Source organism: Xenopus tropicalis, chromosome 5 (genome assembly GCF_000004195.4).
Source record: "Xenopus tropicalis strain Nigerian chromosome 5, UCB_Xtro_10.0, whole genome shotgun sequence".
NCBI classification, from domain to species: domain Eukaryota; kingdom Metazoa; phylum Chordata; class Amphibia; order Anura; family Pipidae; genus Xenopus; species Xenopus tropicalis.
The window spans coordinates 105115233-105132440 of NC_030681.2; the positions used below are offsets into that span (position 1 = coordinate 105115233).

At 39.2% G+C, this 17208-nt stretch overlaps 1 protein-coding gene across 4 annotated transcripts in view; it reads right to left on the minus strand.

The window, feature by feature from the left end:
- The window catches only part of fgf12 (fibroblast growth factor 12), a 221866-nt gene that overhangs the window by 78909 nt on the left and 125749 nt on the right, over positions 1 to 17208 (minus strand). The window contains exon 1 of one of the 4 annotated variants that reach the window (XM_012962588.3): positions 10653 to 12223. The exons of the other annotated variants lie outside the window; for them this stretch is intronic. Within the exon in view, the coding sequence (XP_012818042.1) occupies positions 10653 to 10851 (199 nt within the window). The 5' untranslated portion in view covers positions 10852 to 12223. Of the gene's footprint in view, positions 1 to 10652; positions 12224 to 17208 lie in introns of those variants that run through there. 4 annotated transcript variants of the gene reach the window in all.

A 17208-nucleotide genomic window follows, 5' to 3' on the forward strand; every position in this document is an offset into this window, starting at 1 on the left:
TATGTGTTGGCCCTAGAGTGATGCAGCCTCCAGTTTGCAGGGAAATGGTCATTTTTAATACAGTAATTTTATGAAAGTATTGCCATGTATGGCTAACAGGGAGTGCGTTTATGCGCGCGACTATTTATATGCGGCTACAATTGATGAAATGTTTCGCTAGGCATGGCTTCGCGGCGAATTTTTGGACGTGCAGCGAATTTTTCAGCTGCAAATTTTTTCATGCATTTCGCAAAACAATCCGCCAATGGCAAAACGCATGAAAAAATTTGCCGCGGAAAAATTTGCTGCACGTCCAAAAATTCACAGCGAATCCATGCCTGGCGAAACATTTCATCAATTGTAGCCACATATAAATAGTCGGGGGCAACAATTTAAAGATGAACGGAACAGATTCGCTCATCACTAGCAGTTACTATTTATAAGCAGCTACTAATTATATGCTACTATTTATATGCTACCTTTTATATGCTACCATATATATGTGGCGACAATTCATATGCGGCTACTATCTATTTGCGGCGACTATATGCGGGCGTTAATGTACCGTCAAATACCGAACGAGTTAAATAACCGCGAGTTAAATAACGCATGGAATATCGCGCTTAAATTAGCGCAAGTATGCTTATAGTGAATTGTGCGATAAGTCGCGAAAATTTAAACGCTATAAAATTTTTAACGCACGCTATAAATAGCGCACGTTTTATCGCACTTTAGTGAATCAGCCCTATCTTTGTAAAAGGGGTCCCATTATTTTATAGGTATTGCCTAATTTCAGTATGTTGCTGTGTACTACAGCTGTAAGGTATGTATATCCTGTGGTGAAGAACTTCACTGATATGCAAAAAAAAGAGATGCTTTCACTCAATCTAAATTCTGGTCTTCTCCTCCACCTATGCTAAAAGTTGTTGGATTCTCTCCATTACCACTAACACCATATTTATGTGTTTCTCAGTAATGGTAAGAGAATCATGCAAGCTATCAATACACCAGATTCACACAAAGGACATAAGTACAGATATTCTTTGTTCTGTAATAGATATGTTTCCTTAACTGCTCTTTGTGTTCATACTAGGAAGATCAATGTCAGCATGCAAGCGGATCTGTGACATTTATAGATCATTATTAAAGAATACACTTGGGTGGAAATATAAAACTTAGATATTCTGCCAATAGTTACATAGTTGCATAGTTACATAGGGTTGAAAAAAGACCATTGTCCATCAAGTTCAACCCATCCGAGTAAACCCAGCACACAACCTATACTTACCAATCTATACACTCACATACATAAACTATATATATAACCAGTAATACTAACTGTAGATATTAGTATCACAATAGCCTTGGATATTCTGCTTGTTCAAAAACTCATCCAGGCCCCTCTTAATTTCTGAACAGGGATGAATAAATCCTTGATGCAAATCTTACCATGCCCACCGGTATTTTTGGCACCCTGAGCCATACTGATATATTTAAAAATATATTTTGTGATCCCAACAAAGACTGGGGCAACTTCTATTGTGCCACCTGTACTGCTCTGATACTAACCTTTTACATATAAATGGGGAAAGTTATTTCCTTTGTGTATTTTTATAACCAATTCAACAGAAATTATATTCTGATAACATTTCCTGATTCCTGATGGATTTGGCATAACACCATGAGCAAGTTGTGAATCATTTTGCAAATTAGGCCAAATCTAATTTTTCCCGGCAATGCTTTCAAACATAAAAAGATGTGTGTTAAAGAGGTGCTATATAGTCTATATTAGTTTAAAGATAAGCTTATGAGGATTAAAGATTATACTGAATATAATAAAACATTCAACTGTCTCAAATATAATCTAAGACTCACTATATTATATATTTACATCAGAACACCTACATAATAAATACAGATAGAAAATGTGTTTTTTGGAAATGCATTATCCAAAATGCTCCAAAACCTGGCAATGCAATTCCCCACAGTACTGAGAGCTATACAAGTAAAAATTACAGGCTTTAGCAGGGTTTTACTCCATTACTTTTTCCACTGATTAAGTCTGCCTAACCTTTTTTTGTCTTTGACTGAGCTCTGCAGGACAGCTGTCAAGAAGGTACAATGGGTATGGCAGTAGAGGTCCCAGTTATTGTAAAGGCTTTGAAAACCCAAATAAGCACCGTTCATCATGCAAGATTTTACACATTTTTGAGCCCCAGAGAACAAAAAAAGAGCTCTTACCCTAACCCTGAAGCTTTGGTTTTAATTTTAAGATACTTTTACTACTTTCACTTGAGCTGCACAGAGACAGAATTCTCTTCAACTTACTCAGCTTAGATACGAGTTGCCCACCTAGATGCCCATAGGCCAAATGCCCTTCAATAGATTCCTGTCTATACCTGTCTATAAAATATTCAGATTTTTTGCAATCTAAAGCATGCATCAATGCTGCCTTCTAACACAAGATATCACGTGATTTCTCTAGACTAGCGTGATGGGGTATATCAGGCAATCATTGCTTGCATATATGTGAAAGTCCCTCTGCCTTCATAGAACAGAAGATTGATCATATAGCCAATACTGTATTGTAGACTATAGAAGTTTAATTTTCTTCTTGGCCAGTAACCAATACCTGCAAAGCATACATGTCACACTGATCAGTAACTATTGCTATACAACACAAACTGAATCAAAGGATCAAATAAAAACTATTGTCCAAGTTTTAGTCAATGACTGCCTGATAACATAGGTGCAAAGGCAGGTAAATGAATATGGCAAATGCTGTTACACAGAATGTATAATGGCTCAGCTCTGTTTTAAAGATCTCACAAGGTACACTTTAGGAACAAGAGGTTAAACAAATATCACTGAAGTAAATACAATACAATGAATATATGATAAAAAGTAAGCTATGCACATTTAAATTAGGATACAATTTTTTTTATGTTTTTTATGTTTTGCATGTGCATGGGTACTCAAAAAACAAACTAAAAAATGTCAATTCACCAGCATAAAAATTGAATAATACTGGTTCATGGAGCCAAGGCTTTTTTTTTTTCTTTTGTAATCAGCTCTTTAAAGCTTAGTAAAAAACAAATTGCAAGGAAAGTAAAGTTCATGGAGTGAAACCATTTCCTGCAGATAGGCCTATGAATGTGATTCAAATGGTACTGTGTATGCTTCACATTGAAATTACTTTCCCCTTTTATTATGCCGTTGTTTGAACTTACCTTGCTCCCTGTGGAACAACTGCTAAACCAGAACCTGCCTTGACTGCAGGTTTAGTAGGTTTAGTAACTAGTGTGCTAACCACTGGGTTTAATTAATTTAAAAAAGGAACAGCATCCCCTGCTGACGTGAATTACCAGGAGATACACAGATAATGCAGTATATCCCATTGGAGCATTTGCCAACATCTCATCTACTATACAAAACGGCTAATAAACCATATGGAATGATAGGACGTATAATGCCAGAAATGCAATTATATACATGGATCCATTACAGACTATACCACTGACTGCCCCTTATCCTAAAAACAAGGATATCAAATGAATCAGACTACTGTTTATTCTATTGTACCACTAAACACAAGTGTGTGAAGCTGTACACAAAAAAGGAGAATTAAACCTCCCATAGACAAAAGCCCCCATAGACTACTCTCCATTGGCCCCCTGCCTGCTCCCTCGCCGCAGATTCTATTAGATGCAGAAGTGTCCCTGTCTAAAAAGCTGACTGAAAGATGCAGAGTAGCAGAATGTACTTCCCCTGTGCCATCTTCTTCATCTTTGGATTTCATTCAGCAAGTCTGGCTGAAACTTGCTGAATGCTGAGCTTTCTGGCGCATGTGCAGCAGGAGCTTTTCCAGGATTAGCGCCAACTGCGCATGCACAAAAAAGTCCTTCTGCGAAGAAAAGCAGAGGATTAGAAGATCAAGAAGATAGTAGTTGGGAGAGAGGCAATTGAGGGCAGTCTATGAGGGCTTTTGTCCATGGGGGGGTTTGTTCTCCTTTAACAGTGGGCATGTTATCAGTAGTCACACACTAAAACCTTTCTTATATATAATAGATCACTCATTGCCCAAATATTTGTTTAATTACATTTTTTACATTACTGGTTGAACTGAATGGACCTACCAGGTACTTGTGAATACAACTAGTTAGGGCAGTGACACACAGGAAGATTAGTCGCCGCGCGACAAATCTTCATTGTTGCGGGCAACTAATCTCCCCACAATGCCATCCCACAGGCTAGAATGTAAATTGCCGGTGGGATGGAATACGCAGTGCAGAGTCGCGTATGCCATGCCACCAACGATTTACATTCTAGCCGGTGGGATGGCATTGCGGGGAGAATTGTCGTCCGTGCCAATGAAGATTTGTCACGTGGCGACTAATCTCCCCGTGTGTCACTGCCCTTAAGACTGCGGAGACTTATTCCCTCCCTTCCAACCTTAAGCCACCATATGACACCAGAAAACACACTGACACCGTTTTGTGTGTGGCCACAGCTTTATTAAAGAATCCAACATCAGAAATAGTCCTTGCCATGTATTTCAAACTTTACCAAACATCACAAAAACTTTTTTAGCTGTTTATAACGAATGCCGGCCACTGCAAACGGAGTGGGCATGTGGAACCCTCAAACAACACCAGAGATTAAATGGCCAAGGACTATCACCTGCTGTGACAGACCAAGTATGTACAAATATATAAATCTTTAAAACAACATTTTTTTTTGTTATGTAACAGAGCCTGAAAAGAAAACATAAAACATGTAAATTGAGCGAAATTGCAGGCCTATAGGTCACTAGCTAAATGCGCTTAAACAAGGAGGGGGGGAGGGAGATGCCGCTCCGTGTTGCAGGGTGAGCGCTGCTGTGAGAGAGCTGACAGGCAAAAAGGGGAGGGGGTGAGTACGGAGTCTTTTCTTTCCTGCCAAATAGCTAAGCAAGTTAACTCCTCACATGCCAGAGGGAATTGAGCCCCTGTTGGCTCCACAGTCCCTCAGCACTTTCATAATGTATTTCAGAGCTCTCTAGGTCCAGTCTAATTTAATTGGAGTTCAAAATATGTTATCTGTAAAATACACAGTGTGTGTTGAGCAAATCAGTAATAAAAATAAGCTAAAACTATATACTCACTGCCATGCCTATATCTCTCTGTCTGTCTATAGCTAGGTTAAAGTACAAGGTGTTGTCTTATTATTATGGCATAAAAGCAAGTTAGTCAAAAACGAAAGATTGCTTTTTAAAAAATGACTATGGCAGATGCCATTCCTGTATTTCAAAGCTTTCTCAAAAAAGCTGTACAATGCCCAGATGCAATTCAGTAATGAAAAATACAGCAATGTGTAAGATGAATATACTCACCATACCTAATATATTAAAGTGCATTTCTATTGAAAAATGTCTGTGCTGTCAAATCTAAATGACAGCTCTTTAATATATCATTAATATATCTAATGCCTTCATCTTTCCTACTGAGATATGGAACAGTAAAGAGAGACAAAAATATACAGATAGATGATAGCAAAGATGTCAACCCCCCATTTCTCCGGGAGTTACCCAATTTTGAAGGCTCTCCCCCATTCTCCCATCCCCCAGTCAGATAGATAGATAGATAGATAGATAATAGATTATTCTTCAGTACAAGAGTACAAGTATAGAACCTGTTATGCAGAAGGTTTGAAACCTGGGGTTTTCCAGAAAAGGGGACTTTCCATTATTTGGATCTTCATACATTTAGTCTATTGAAAAATCATTTAAACTTTAAATAAACCCAATAAGATTGGTTTGCTTCCAGTGAAGATTAATTATAGCTTAATTAGGATCAAATACAAGGTACTGTTATATTATTACAGAGAAAAAGGAAATCTTTTTTTAAAAATTAGAATTATTTGCTTATAATGGAGTCTATAAAAGATGACTTTCCTGTAATTTGGAACTTTCTTGGTTTCCTGGTAATGGATCCCATACCTGTATTAGTAAAATAATGTCCTTTCCCAAACATTTCTGTCTGGTAGTTTCTATGCATTATTCTAACTTTAGCACTTACTCCACTTTTCTAAAACACAATTCCTTCATTCTGTGAGGATTTTCTTGCCATTTTAAAGTCTTGTATGTGCTCTTCCTTATGGTCCCCAACTGCAATGAAGCAGCTTTCTCACTGACTTTTTCCTTTAGGTTTTCATGCCCAGTCTATATCTGAAGTACTTCTTATCATTATAATTCACTTGGCTACAAGGCAATTATTTTACATGCAAATAATACAATGATCAACATTTTTACATTAACTTTTTTGTATTCTATAGAACTATAGTTTCTCAAAGTTGTGTACAATCTATCTGCCCTTTATATACCCCCAATACGTTAAGTAAGCTTTTGCATATATAACTGCAACCTGTACTAAAATGAGAATTACTTGCAAATTCACTATAGGTATCACAGCACACCTTCGGCATTACTATTGCAAATATTTTTTAGGGCATTTTGCCCCTACATGAAGTATAGGTTCTTCTTCAGGAAACTATCTGTGGTCCTTAGCCTTTTGTAGCAATCTGTGATAGTAGTCATAGGCTATAGCATTTCAAATGACCCTACTGTTGCTGTGATCAAAGGTCCTAGTATGCCACAGCCCTTAAGTAAGCAAGACAGTAATATATTTTAGGTAATACTAGAAAATAAACACATGCTACAGTCAGAAAGATCTATGAACTACTGTTTCTGTTACTCGCATATTTTAGTCTGCTCACCACAAGCCCTGCAGAATACAACTTACTGCCCCTGTCAAGTAAAAAAGACATGAGGAACACAGGGACATGCAGTCTAGTATTCCATACATGACAAGAAATGGAGCTAAACAAAAACTTTGCATTCTATTAAACACAGTCCTATACAATTTCATTAGACCTACTTAGTTCCAGGAATTATACAATTTCTTATCATTATAATTTATGAAATAAAATATTTGCTACCGTAACACTCTTATTTTGCAAGTTCTAATACATAAGTTCTCTAACTTTCAGTGCCAGCTAGAAGAACATGATCTTCCTAAAAAAAAACCTTACTCCAGCAAATAGGGTTTTTACTATCCTTAAGGAATACTATAATGGGAAAACATGTTTTTTTCAAAACGCATCAGTGCTTCTCCAGCAGAACCCAGCACTGAAATCCCTTTTTCAAAAACACAGATTTTTTATATTTATATTGAAATTTCACATGGGGCTAGCCATGTTCTTCATTTTCCAGGATGCCACAGCCACGTGACCTGTGCTCTGATAAAATTTAGTCACACTTTACTGCTGAGCTGCAAGTTGGTGTGATATCACCCCCCTCCCAGCAGCCGATTAGAACACTGGGAAGTAAGCAAGATAGCAGCTCCCAGTAGATATCAGAATAGCACTGAATGGTAAGAAATCCAAGTCCAGCTTGGGACTCCTCCAGTTACATGGGGGAAGGAGAAACAATAGGTTACCTGAAAGCAGTTCTAATGTGTAGCATTGGCTCCTTCTGAAAGCTCAGACTCAGGCACAATGCACTGAAATGGCTGCCTACACACCAATATTACAACTAAAAAAAATATATTTGTTTGTTCAAGAATAAAATTTTAAATGGTAGAGTGAATTATTTGCTATGTAAACAGTATAATTTAGAAACAAAAAGTACCTCATAAAAATCATGACAGAATCCCTTTAAAGTGAAATGTTTTCATTATTCCGTATTCTGTTAAATGAGGGAGACGAGAAGCATCATGTACAATCTATTAGCCTTGAAGAGAATGCTTATCCGATAGAGAGCCGAGTAGACGTGTATTATTCCCGTTCATGTGTGTCACACCACAGTAATAAACACCCTCTTGTGTGTGGTTTTTTTTCAGTTTTGCACCCTCTTGCAAGTTTTAGGGACCAAATCTGGGGCACACAAAGAATTTGTGTGAAAACCACAATGTAATATTTTTTTATACCAACTACCTCACAATGCACACAAGAACTTATTAACAAACACAAGCGCAATTTGCCAGCACTCAGACGGACACAAAATTGAGCAATGGAGAGAATTAGAAGCCAATATCTAGGCACACCTGCACTACCACCTATCCAGGGTGCTTTGTGCGGAACCAGTCAACTAACACAACATTAAGCAAACATTCCATACATGATCCTTAACAAATTGTGGCCAGCAGAAATATTGCTGCTTAGCCTGCTCTGATGAGGGGGACTCTTGACTTGGAACACAAACAGGGCTGAATTGTGGTTTCTTGGCTCAATCATTACATAACCAAATAGAGATTAATATGCACATCAATATATTTAGGTTAATTACAGAATGGAATTATTTTAATATTTCTTGAAATAAATGAAAAAGTGGTCCCATCTCTTGGATAATGGAAGACCTAGAGATGGGCTATGTTTTTGCTACTCAGTGCAACAACAAAAGTCACAAATCAAGATCAATATGTACATTAAGTTTAAGTTAATTACAGAAATGATAAGTTAATTACAGAAAGGAATAATAAAGGGTGGTAATGAAGTTAACTAATTTCAACATCTCCCAACAACAACAAGAGAGCTGCAAGTTGACTACCTAGTGCAGTAAATAGGCAAGTAAGCTTGTATGGGTCTAGTGTATCTACTGTACTAGACACAACACAAACAATAAAGAAGAAGGATCTTCTTATATAACAACTTGTTTGCAATATATTACTGTACTACTTTATTTTGTATCAAGATAAAAAAAGAAGTGATCTCTGGTTTAACGCTAAATATACCTTACCTACGTGTATGTATTGTAATGCAATAATACAGTATATATATATATATATATATATATATATATATATATATACACACACACACACGTGTGTGTGTTTTGAGCATTCTCTTTTTTACTGAATGTTTGTTGGCAGACTTGGTAAGAGGATATTTAATGAGTAATGCATTTGTTTGCTGTACTGAATCTAACATTGACTTTAACCTAGAGAAGTTCGATCCAGTAATGATTTGGGTTCATTGTGCCACCTGAATATTTTCCTTAAATGATATATTGTAGCAATACAGGTATCGGACCCCTTATCCGGAAACCCGTTATCCAGAAAGCTCCGAATTACGGAAAGCCCGTCTCCCATAGACTCCATTTTAATCAAATAAGTCAGAATTTTAAAACAGATTTCCTTTTTCTCTGTAATAATAAAACAGTACCTTGTAATTGATCCCAACTAAGTATAAATAATCCTTATTGGATGCAAAACAATCCTATTGGGGTTAATTAATGTTTTATTGATTTTTTAGCAGACTTAAGGTATGGAGATCCAAATTACGGAAAGACCCCTTATCCGGAATACCCTTGGTCCCGAGCATTCTGGATAACGGGTCCTATACCTGTATAATACTTTTATCATAATATCAGTGGAGAATTCCTGTGTAGAACCCTGGTGACGTACAGATACACCAGACACATAAACATACGATAACACAATATTATAGCCATTACCACATATTGTGCAGTCTCTCCAGTTTCTAGGTTATCCTTAATAAAACCACTCCACATATTTCTGCCACAGGGACACTGGGTAATTTTTAAATTATACTGACGTATTGGAGTTAATGGGATTTATTTGACAGTTTTTGTAGGAGGGAGGAATAAGTAATTTTCCTTTTAGAGAGAGAAAACAGATATTACCACCTAGCCTAGCATGTGAGTGGGGATGGGTCTAATGGAGTGCAGAGGTGTTAATGAAAAAAACAAAAAACATACATACAGTACATAGGATAATATGCAGAAGAAGTACAAGACAAAAATGTGTAATTTGGTACGAACAGGCATGTTTTTTCTCAAGGTCCCTAGCAAGTGAAAGTTATGTACAGAATGTGCACATATGTATACAAGCATTGACGACACAAAGTACCAGAAAGTGGTTCTAGAAGAGTGCAGTTAATGGTGTCTTGGTACCACTTCTGCTTTGCAGATCTGGGGTCTGAGATTGGATTCGGGTTGGTTGGGGGTGGCTTTCTACAAGGAGTCTGTTCACCCTAGGGTTGCATGGATTTCCTTCCACAGTCCAAAAACATCCACTGTTTGTGAGTAATTAAAAAAAACGCAATTTTTTAAAATAAAATAGTAAAACCAAGCCGGTCCAAATAAAATGAATGTGTTAATGTGGAATCTTAGTGAATAAACCCCTGAGTAGGGCATTTGTGCATTCTAGAATTCAGGTAGTGAATAAGGTTAGTACTTAAGAATTGGGATTTTAAGAAAATATACAGTATTAGAAAGAACTGCTGGAATGGGCTAGGTACACCAGACCAGGGACCTTCCAGCTGCTGCCAAGTATAACTTCACCCTGACGACCAAAGGCTGGGAGCTCCAGTAAAACAGCTGAGCAACCCTGATATAAAGTCATATACAGTAGTGCCTTGAGTGGAGGATTAACTATACACATTTGGGAAGCAAAGCCAAGCATTAGTACCCACAGTTTCTGCTGAATGAAAAACCACATCATCCTTAACTAAAGCATTGGGGAATTCCTTACCTTGTAGTTCAGCAACAATAAGGGGACCTAAAGGCTGGCAGTGACTGCAGCATGGGTGGGTTGGGATTTGCAGAAAGGTTTAATATCATATACTCTGGTACATAAATGTGCAGGAAGTGAGGAGGCAGCATAGCACTAACTGACCTGGTTTTCTCCTCACCGGCCTCTTCCTCCCGCTGCAGAACCTCACTTTACTGAACACCCCCAGCACATGCCTCTCACACAGGGAGCGCCCGTCTTTGCTCGGACTGGTCCGCCGTTTGGACGTACAGACCCTGTCGCTGTTGGACTCCCTCGCCTGTCTCTTTTGTCGGATCAGCGAGCTCGCAATTGCCGCAGCCATGACTCCCACTGGCACCTCCCCAGCCCCCCTGCCTAAAGTCCAGGGGATCCGATGGTGACTTTGGGTGCACCCCTCCGGGGCAGTAATTCAGGGGGGTTAGTAATGAGCAATTTATGAAGCAGTTAATGACTGAAAAAAACGAGACAAGTGATTCCTCCCAAGAAATGCAGCCTACACCGCTAACAATCCCGGGCTGCTCGCCATTTCCCCGGCTCTGGAGTTTCCCACAGCTGTACAGCTGTCATGTGTCCAATCAAACAACGTCCCACGGCTATTAGCTTGTCTGTCACACCGGGGGGAACGGTGCAGGCACTTGAGCCCCAACAGGTCGGTGCAGGAGATCCCAGGCAGAAGCTGATGGGGCGGGAAGCACCCAGCCCCCTACTAGTGCCCAGAGACAGGTCGGTGCGGGAGATCCCAACAGGGGCAATCACTCAGCCCCGCAGCTCCCCCCCTGCCAAAGCCCATAAACAGGTCACGGTTGGCTCCCCCTGAATCTCCAGTTACACACCAAACAGGGCGGCGGGCTGAGGCACCGCTCCAATGCTGACATGGTGCATCCGGCTCCTATAGGTCCCAAGCAGGGAGCAACATGTCCGGGATCAGCGGGCAGCAGTCACCATATGCCACCCGGGGTCCATGGTCCCACGCAAGGCTCCGGCCTCACAACCATAGCAGGCAGAACACAAGAGCCCCAGTCACCCACAACTTGGTGATGGGGAGGGTGACAATGAGCTATTAGAGTAGATCCCAGTCAGACTGCACCGATTTAACTTCAACATGAAATTACATCCACAGGACTCCCCCCCCTAAAGCTGCAACGTACCAGCTTGTATTAGATCCGCCACCTTAGCACTGCCATGGCCCCCCCTCCTGGGGAGCACGAAGATCCATTAGGGAACCCTGGAATCAGCATTCCTCTAGGAGTGACAGAGTATAGGAGCCAGGCGAGTCGGTAGGGGGGAAAGCCCCAGCAGAATGAGGAGGCGCATTGTTACCCAACAGGCTGCCGGCGGGGAGGGTCGGATACTGTATCACACCCCCATGGGCGCTCATACGGACATAGGTAGGCAAGGAGGTGACGCTAATATAGGTTTGCAGCTTTCCCTCTCATTCCTCCCGGCTCTCCTAGCCTTCCTTGTCTGCGCAATCCTACGTGATCGAGGTTTGGATGAGAAAGTCTCACCGGCAGACCTAAGGAACTGCAATTCACATCCAGCCTGTCCCTGGGGGCAAATGGAAAGATCACGGCCGCAACAAGCAGATAGTGAGGGTCCTGTAACGGGCTCAGGCTGCGGTAGGGGCTGCGGGAGGCGGAGGGACACAGCCTAATAGCCGCCGTCTCTCTTTGCTTCTGCACCGACTGGGGCCGCACATCCGCAGCGACAGGGAAAGTTGGCTCTGCCGGGAGGGTCGCTGTCCAGGGTGCTGATCAGCAGAGATTTCCTTCCAAACTCATCCTTTGCCTTGTTCAGCTAACTGCTCAGTACGTTCTGTACTTTTCTTAAAACATAAGGGTTAAACCCTGAATGAGCAAGTCGGGGCAGTCCCAAATGTGCTTTCATAGAGGTCCACACTTTGTCATACGGTATGTCCTAGGCAATCAGCGACCCCCCTCTCTAACGGTTTGATCCCAATGAAGAATAGAACAATCCATACTTTGGAACAGGTAAAATCTTTAATGGTAGTGTTGTCCTATAGCCCTCTGACATATAGATCCGAACATCCCGTAATGGGTTAAACAAAAAAAAATCTCACCTCAGGCCCTGCTGCAGAATCTGTTAGTTCAACACAGGCAGCTCAATAGTTTGGGGATCACTGAAAAAAGGGGAGGGATTTGCATGCATCCTCACCAAAGCCCATAGACCAGAGTCCCTCCCTCTTGCATGGTAGAGTCTACTTGGGCCCAATAGAGTATTACTTTTGCCCCTCAGTCAAAAGCAAACTGGATACCCCAAAGATTATTTTAAACAGTTTGTATATATACATAGATAGATGTATGTGGTCTCCTATACAAAAATATCTCATCCAATCTTCTACAGGCATACGAGCCAGGTACACCTTATTATATATATATATTTATATTTTATCTTTTGCTGTGATCCTGAAACACAGCCAACATGTGCTCCCCCCTCATTTATTACCCCCATCATCTTACTGTTGCTGCCTCAAATATTTCTGCTCTTTGGTCACTCACGCATGTGCTAATGCTGTGACCTGCACTTTGTTTATGACAAGCAAGTTTAGTTGGAATCCCCATTGAGTTTTTATTGGGCCAATATAATTCCCTTGAAATAAATTGATATTTTTGGTCACCAAATGATCCTCAGACAGTCTGAATCACTTAAGAGAAAGAGACTCTGGTCACAGAGCAATAAATGAGCAGTATGTGTGATATTTTACATCAAGGCCTCTGCTTGCAGGGCCTTTAAGCACAACCATTCCAGCCACATTATTAGGGCTCTGGCACATGGGGAGATTAGTCGCCACACAACAAATCTCCCTTGTCGCGGGCGACTAATCTCCCCAAAATGCCATCCCACCAGTGAAAATGTAAATCGCTGGTGGGATGGCATATGTGGCAGCGGAGGGCGCGTATGCCATCCCACCGGCGATTTACATTTTAGTCTGTGGGATGGCATATCGGGGAGATTAGTCGCCCGCGACAAGGGAGATTTAGGGTTCAAGGTAAGTGCACAATATATACATTTTTTAGGCAAAGTTTGTTGTAGCTCTGTTATCTTTATCAACCGATCTGATAATTGGATCCATTTTGTAACTACATAAACAAGGAAAAGATTCTGTTTGCTGGTTTTTAGGGTTACAGGCAAGGCATGGAGGTCCTGAATGACATTGTGAAAGGACTTGAAAACTGCTAATAAAATACTATAACTATAACAATGGGGATGAGGGTATAAACTGAAAAGTGGAGATACACTTAAATGGAAACTTGTTTCTGAAATAGAAGCTACTGAAAATAACAGAGCAGAACGAGTATGGTAACCATTTCCGCCTGTTATTTCTTTTCCTTTCCCAAGAATGAAAAGGATGATAATTAGGATATATTTTATTTTAATGACCAACATTTTAATTCTAGAGAAAAGAGAACAAGATATTGTGGATTAAATAAACAAAATGAGAGAATTATTAGAGAATATTGAAAGAAAAGTATGATTGAGAACTGCTAAATTGCTGCTAATTATAATTCTGCCTTTGCTCTTTAGAAATCACCCCATCCATTCTGATGTCTGTATATGCCCTGTAAAAGCAGCATTGGGAACTTCCATTTCTCTTGCTCCTAACATTTACATGCTTGTGAATACTGCCTATAAAGTCAATCTTATCTTTTTATATAAACTTGATTACCTTCTACTGACTTGCCCTAATCATTTCTACATCAGTTGAGTTAAACCAGTCATCATTACTGTCAGTCAGATATAACTGCACATACTGTCACATTAGAATTTTCACATTGGGACACTAATTTGTTATTACACAAAACCCAGCTCAGAATATTAAACAGCTGATGAATTGCAACTTTGTTCTGATAGTCCAAGTAGAATTAGATGATTTTGTGTTCAGCTTCAAAAGTGTGGTTTTAACACACTGATCAATGTAATTGGATGTGACTAACAGACAATAGGTCTGACCATAGCACAAAATGTTGTTTTGAATCAGGTGAAATCACATTGCTAGATGTCTTTACTGCTTTAAAGAATGATGTTGGGGTTTGACCTCAGGTCCCTGAAACCTACACCACTGATAGGTTTGTCCTTGTAGTAAGTTAACTATTTCATGTCAAAATATAATTTTGCCCTATTTGGTGCAAAATGCTAAGTGCTAAAAATATAAACCCAGCCAACCTTGTGCAGAGTCTATATCTGAAACACTCATGCACTTGCAACGTGCAAGTAAAATATTTTCCATCTATATGCATGACTTCTTGTGTTACTCATGAAAGCTTTCTATGACCTTGTCATTCCCTTTGGTAACTGGCCATTCAAGTATATGAAACAGATGCACTGGCCCATGAGCATCAACTTGGATAGGCCTTTGGAACATTATTTTTCTTCTCCATCCCTCAGTATATCATACAGTCAAACTGGAAGGACAGGTTCCTAAACTGGAGCACCCTTAACAATAAGGAATAATACCAATTGCTTATCTCAATTGTTGAATGTGACATGGGCGCTTATCTCAAAAAAGTTATTAATGTTTAACTTTAGAGCCATCCGTCACTGCTCTAGTTCTTGTATCTCACGGAATGCATGAAAAATGAAGTTCATTAAACATATTTAACTCAGCCATGCACAATGAGTACAGCAAAGGTTATGTGGGGTCTTTAATTTTCCCAAAACTCTAAATACAGGTATGGAAACCCATTATCCATAAAGCTTCAAATTACAGGTAGGCCATCTCTCATACAGCCCATTTTAAGCAAAAATTCTAGTTTTTACAAATGATTTTCTCTGTAGTAATAACACAGTACCTTGTACTTGATCCTAACTATGCTGCATAAATCCATATTGGTAACAACACAATCCTCTTTTCTTATTGTTTAAATATTTTTTTAAAGTAGACTTAAGGTATGGTGATCCGAATTACAAAAAGACCCCTTACTCAGAAGGGTCCATGCCCCAAGCATTTCAGATAATAGATCCAATACCTGTAATAAAATCAGCACAATGCAAAAAAAATACCAAGAATGTAGTTTATTTCTGTAACAGTAACATGGACTGGGCCTCTCGAAATTAAAACAGCATTGCTAGAAGGGTATTTCCTAATAGGTTGCTGTATCATATTTGTGTGTGCAGCTAGAATTAAGTGAATCCACACTTGGGTATTTACACTGACTACTCCCTCTGTGACAATCCTGAGGGTTTCTCTCTGATAATATTGTTATAAGATAATGTGTAAAGCTCAGTGCAGAGCACTAAAGAGCAGCTGAGTTGTGGAAAGGAGAGTATCTTCCTTTAAGTAATGCTATTAGTGCATGTAATGAGAATATTCTTGACTCAACCCCACAGGGTTAATTAATGCTTAAAACTAAAAAACTGGACTCTTATACAAAAAAAATATCTGGCAAAATCCATCAATAGACAATTACACATTCTCATTTTTTTATTTCAATATGGCCTGTGCCAAATATTGTGTTATCTCTATCATAAAGAGCAATACTGGCTCTGGCTATTCACAAATATATATAGACATCATTCATCTTACCCTGGTGCTTCATGCCACATCAACTGCACTTATGTTTGGTGTTCGCTAGCCAAGATTTGGTGTTAGCTAGTCAAGACTGTTCTCTTGCTGAAATTAATGGATGTTTATATAGATATATGAGTATTCCTCTGGGTGTCGATGGGAAATATTTGTGCAAGCAGCTGCCAGCTACGCTATGTTACATATTTAAATTATGAAGATACTATACAGAGAGCTACAAACTGGTATAATCTATTGCAGTTAATTGCACTGGCTATATTCCACATGTGATTTTCTTCCTAAAGGGGAAGTGTCATCAAAGAAAAAGTTATATTTGAACAGAAATGTTACTCAAGTCAAAGTTTATATTATATGCACAGAATATGTTATACTTGTATATTCCAATTTAAGAGTAAGAACTGCCATATTGTCAAACTTTGCAGCACTTCTAACATTTTTCATACTCACTGCCTCTGACTTTTAAGAAATGTAGGCTGTTCTAGTTTAGCACACAGTAGCATCAGAACCCTGCACCTTCTTAACCAAACAATACATTTTTCAGATTGTACTAACTGTACCTTTACAGCTTCATTTAATAAAGCACCCAATGGCACTGGAGCTCTGAGATACCTCAGTTGTTTGGTATCATTAATTATAAAATGCATCAAATAAATGCATTGTATGTGGAACTGCTGTATTCTGTGTTTGTTTGATTGTACTACCTCTATATCTGACTAAAGTTAAAGCTAACCTCCCAATTCTGCTCCCCACTGCAATGGAATGTGCAAAGAGCAGTGACATATAAATCTTCTTCAAGCTATAGAAGGAATCATTTTTCATTGTGACAATAAGTATACATTGTTTTCTTGGGAACAAGTATGAGATTATATTGGTCCCAGTTGTATTCATCAGTATCTCATATACTTAGTAATATTTGTGGCACTGCATGGTTGTACTAGGCACATTACCTTGGTGCTTTAATAATACACAATAATTATAAGCAAAATCAAATTGTTGTAACTGAATTTTAAACCTTAAACCTTTTAAATCTTATAGTTATTTCAATATGGGGTTAAACTGTTTGGGTTAATGGGGTTACATTTCTTGATAAAAAAGCATGATAAAACTAATGAATATGCACATTTGATGCTTAGG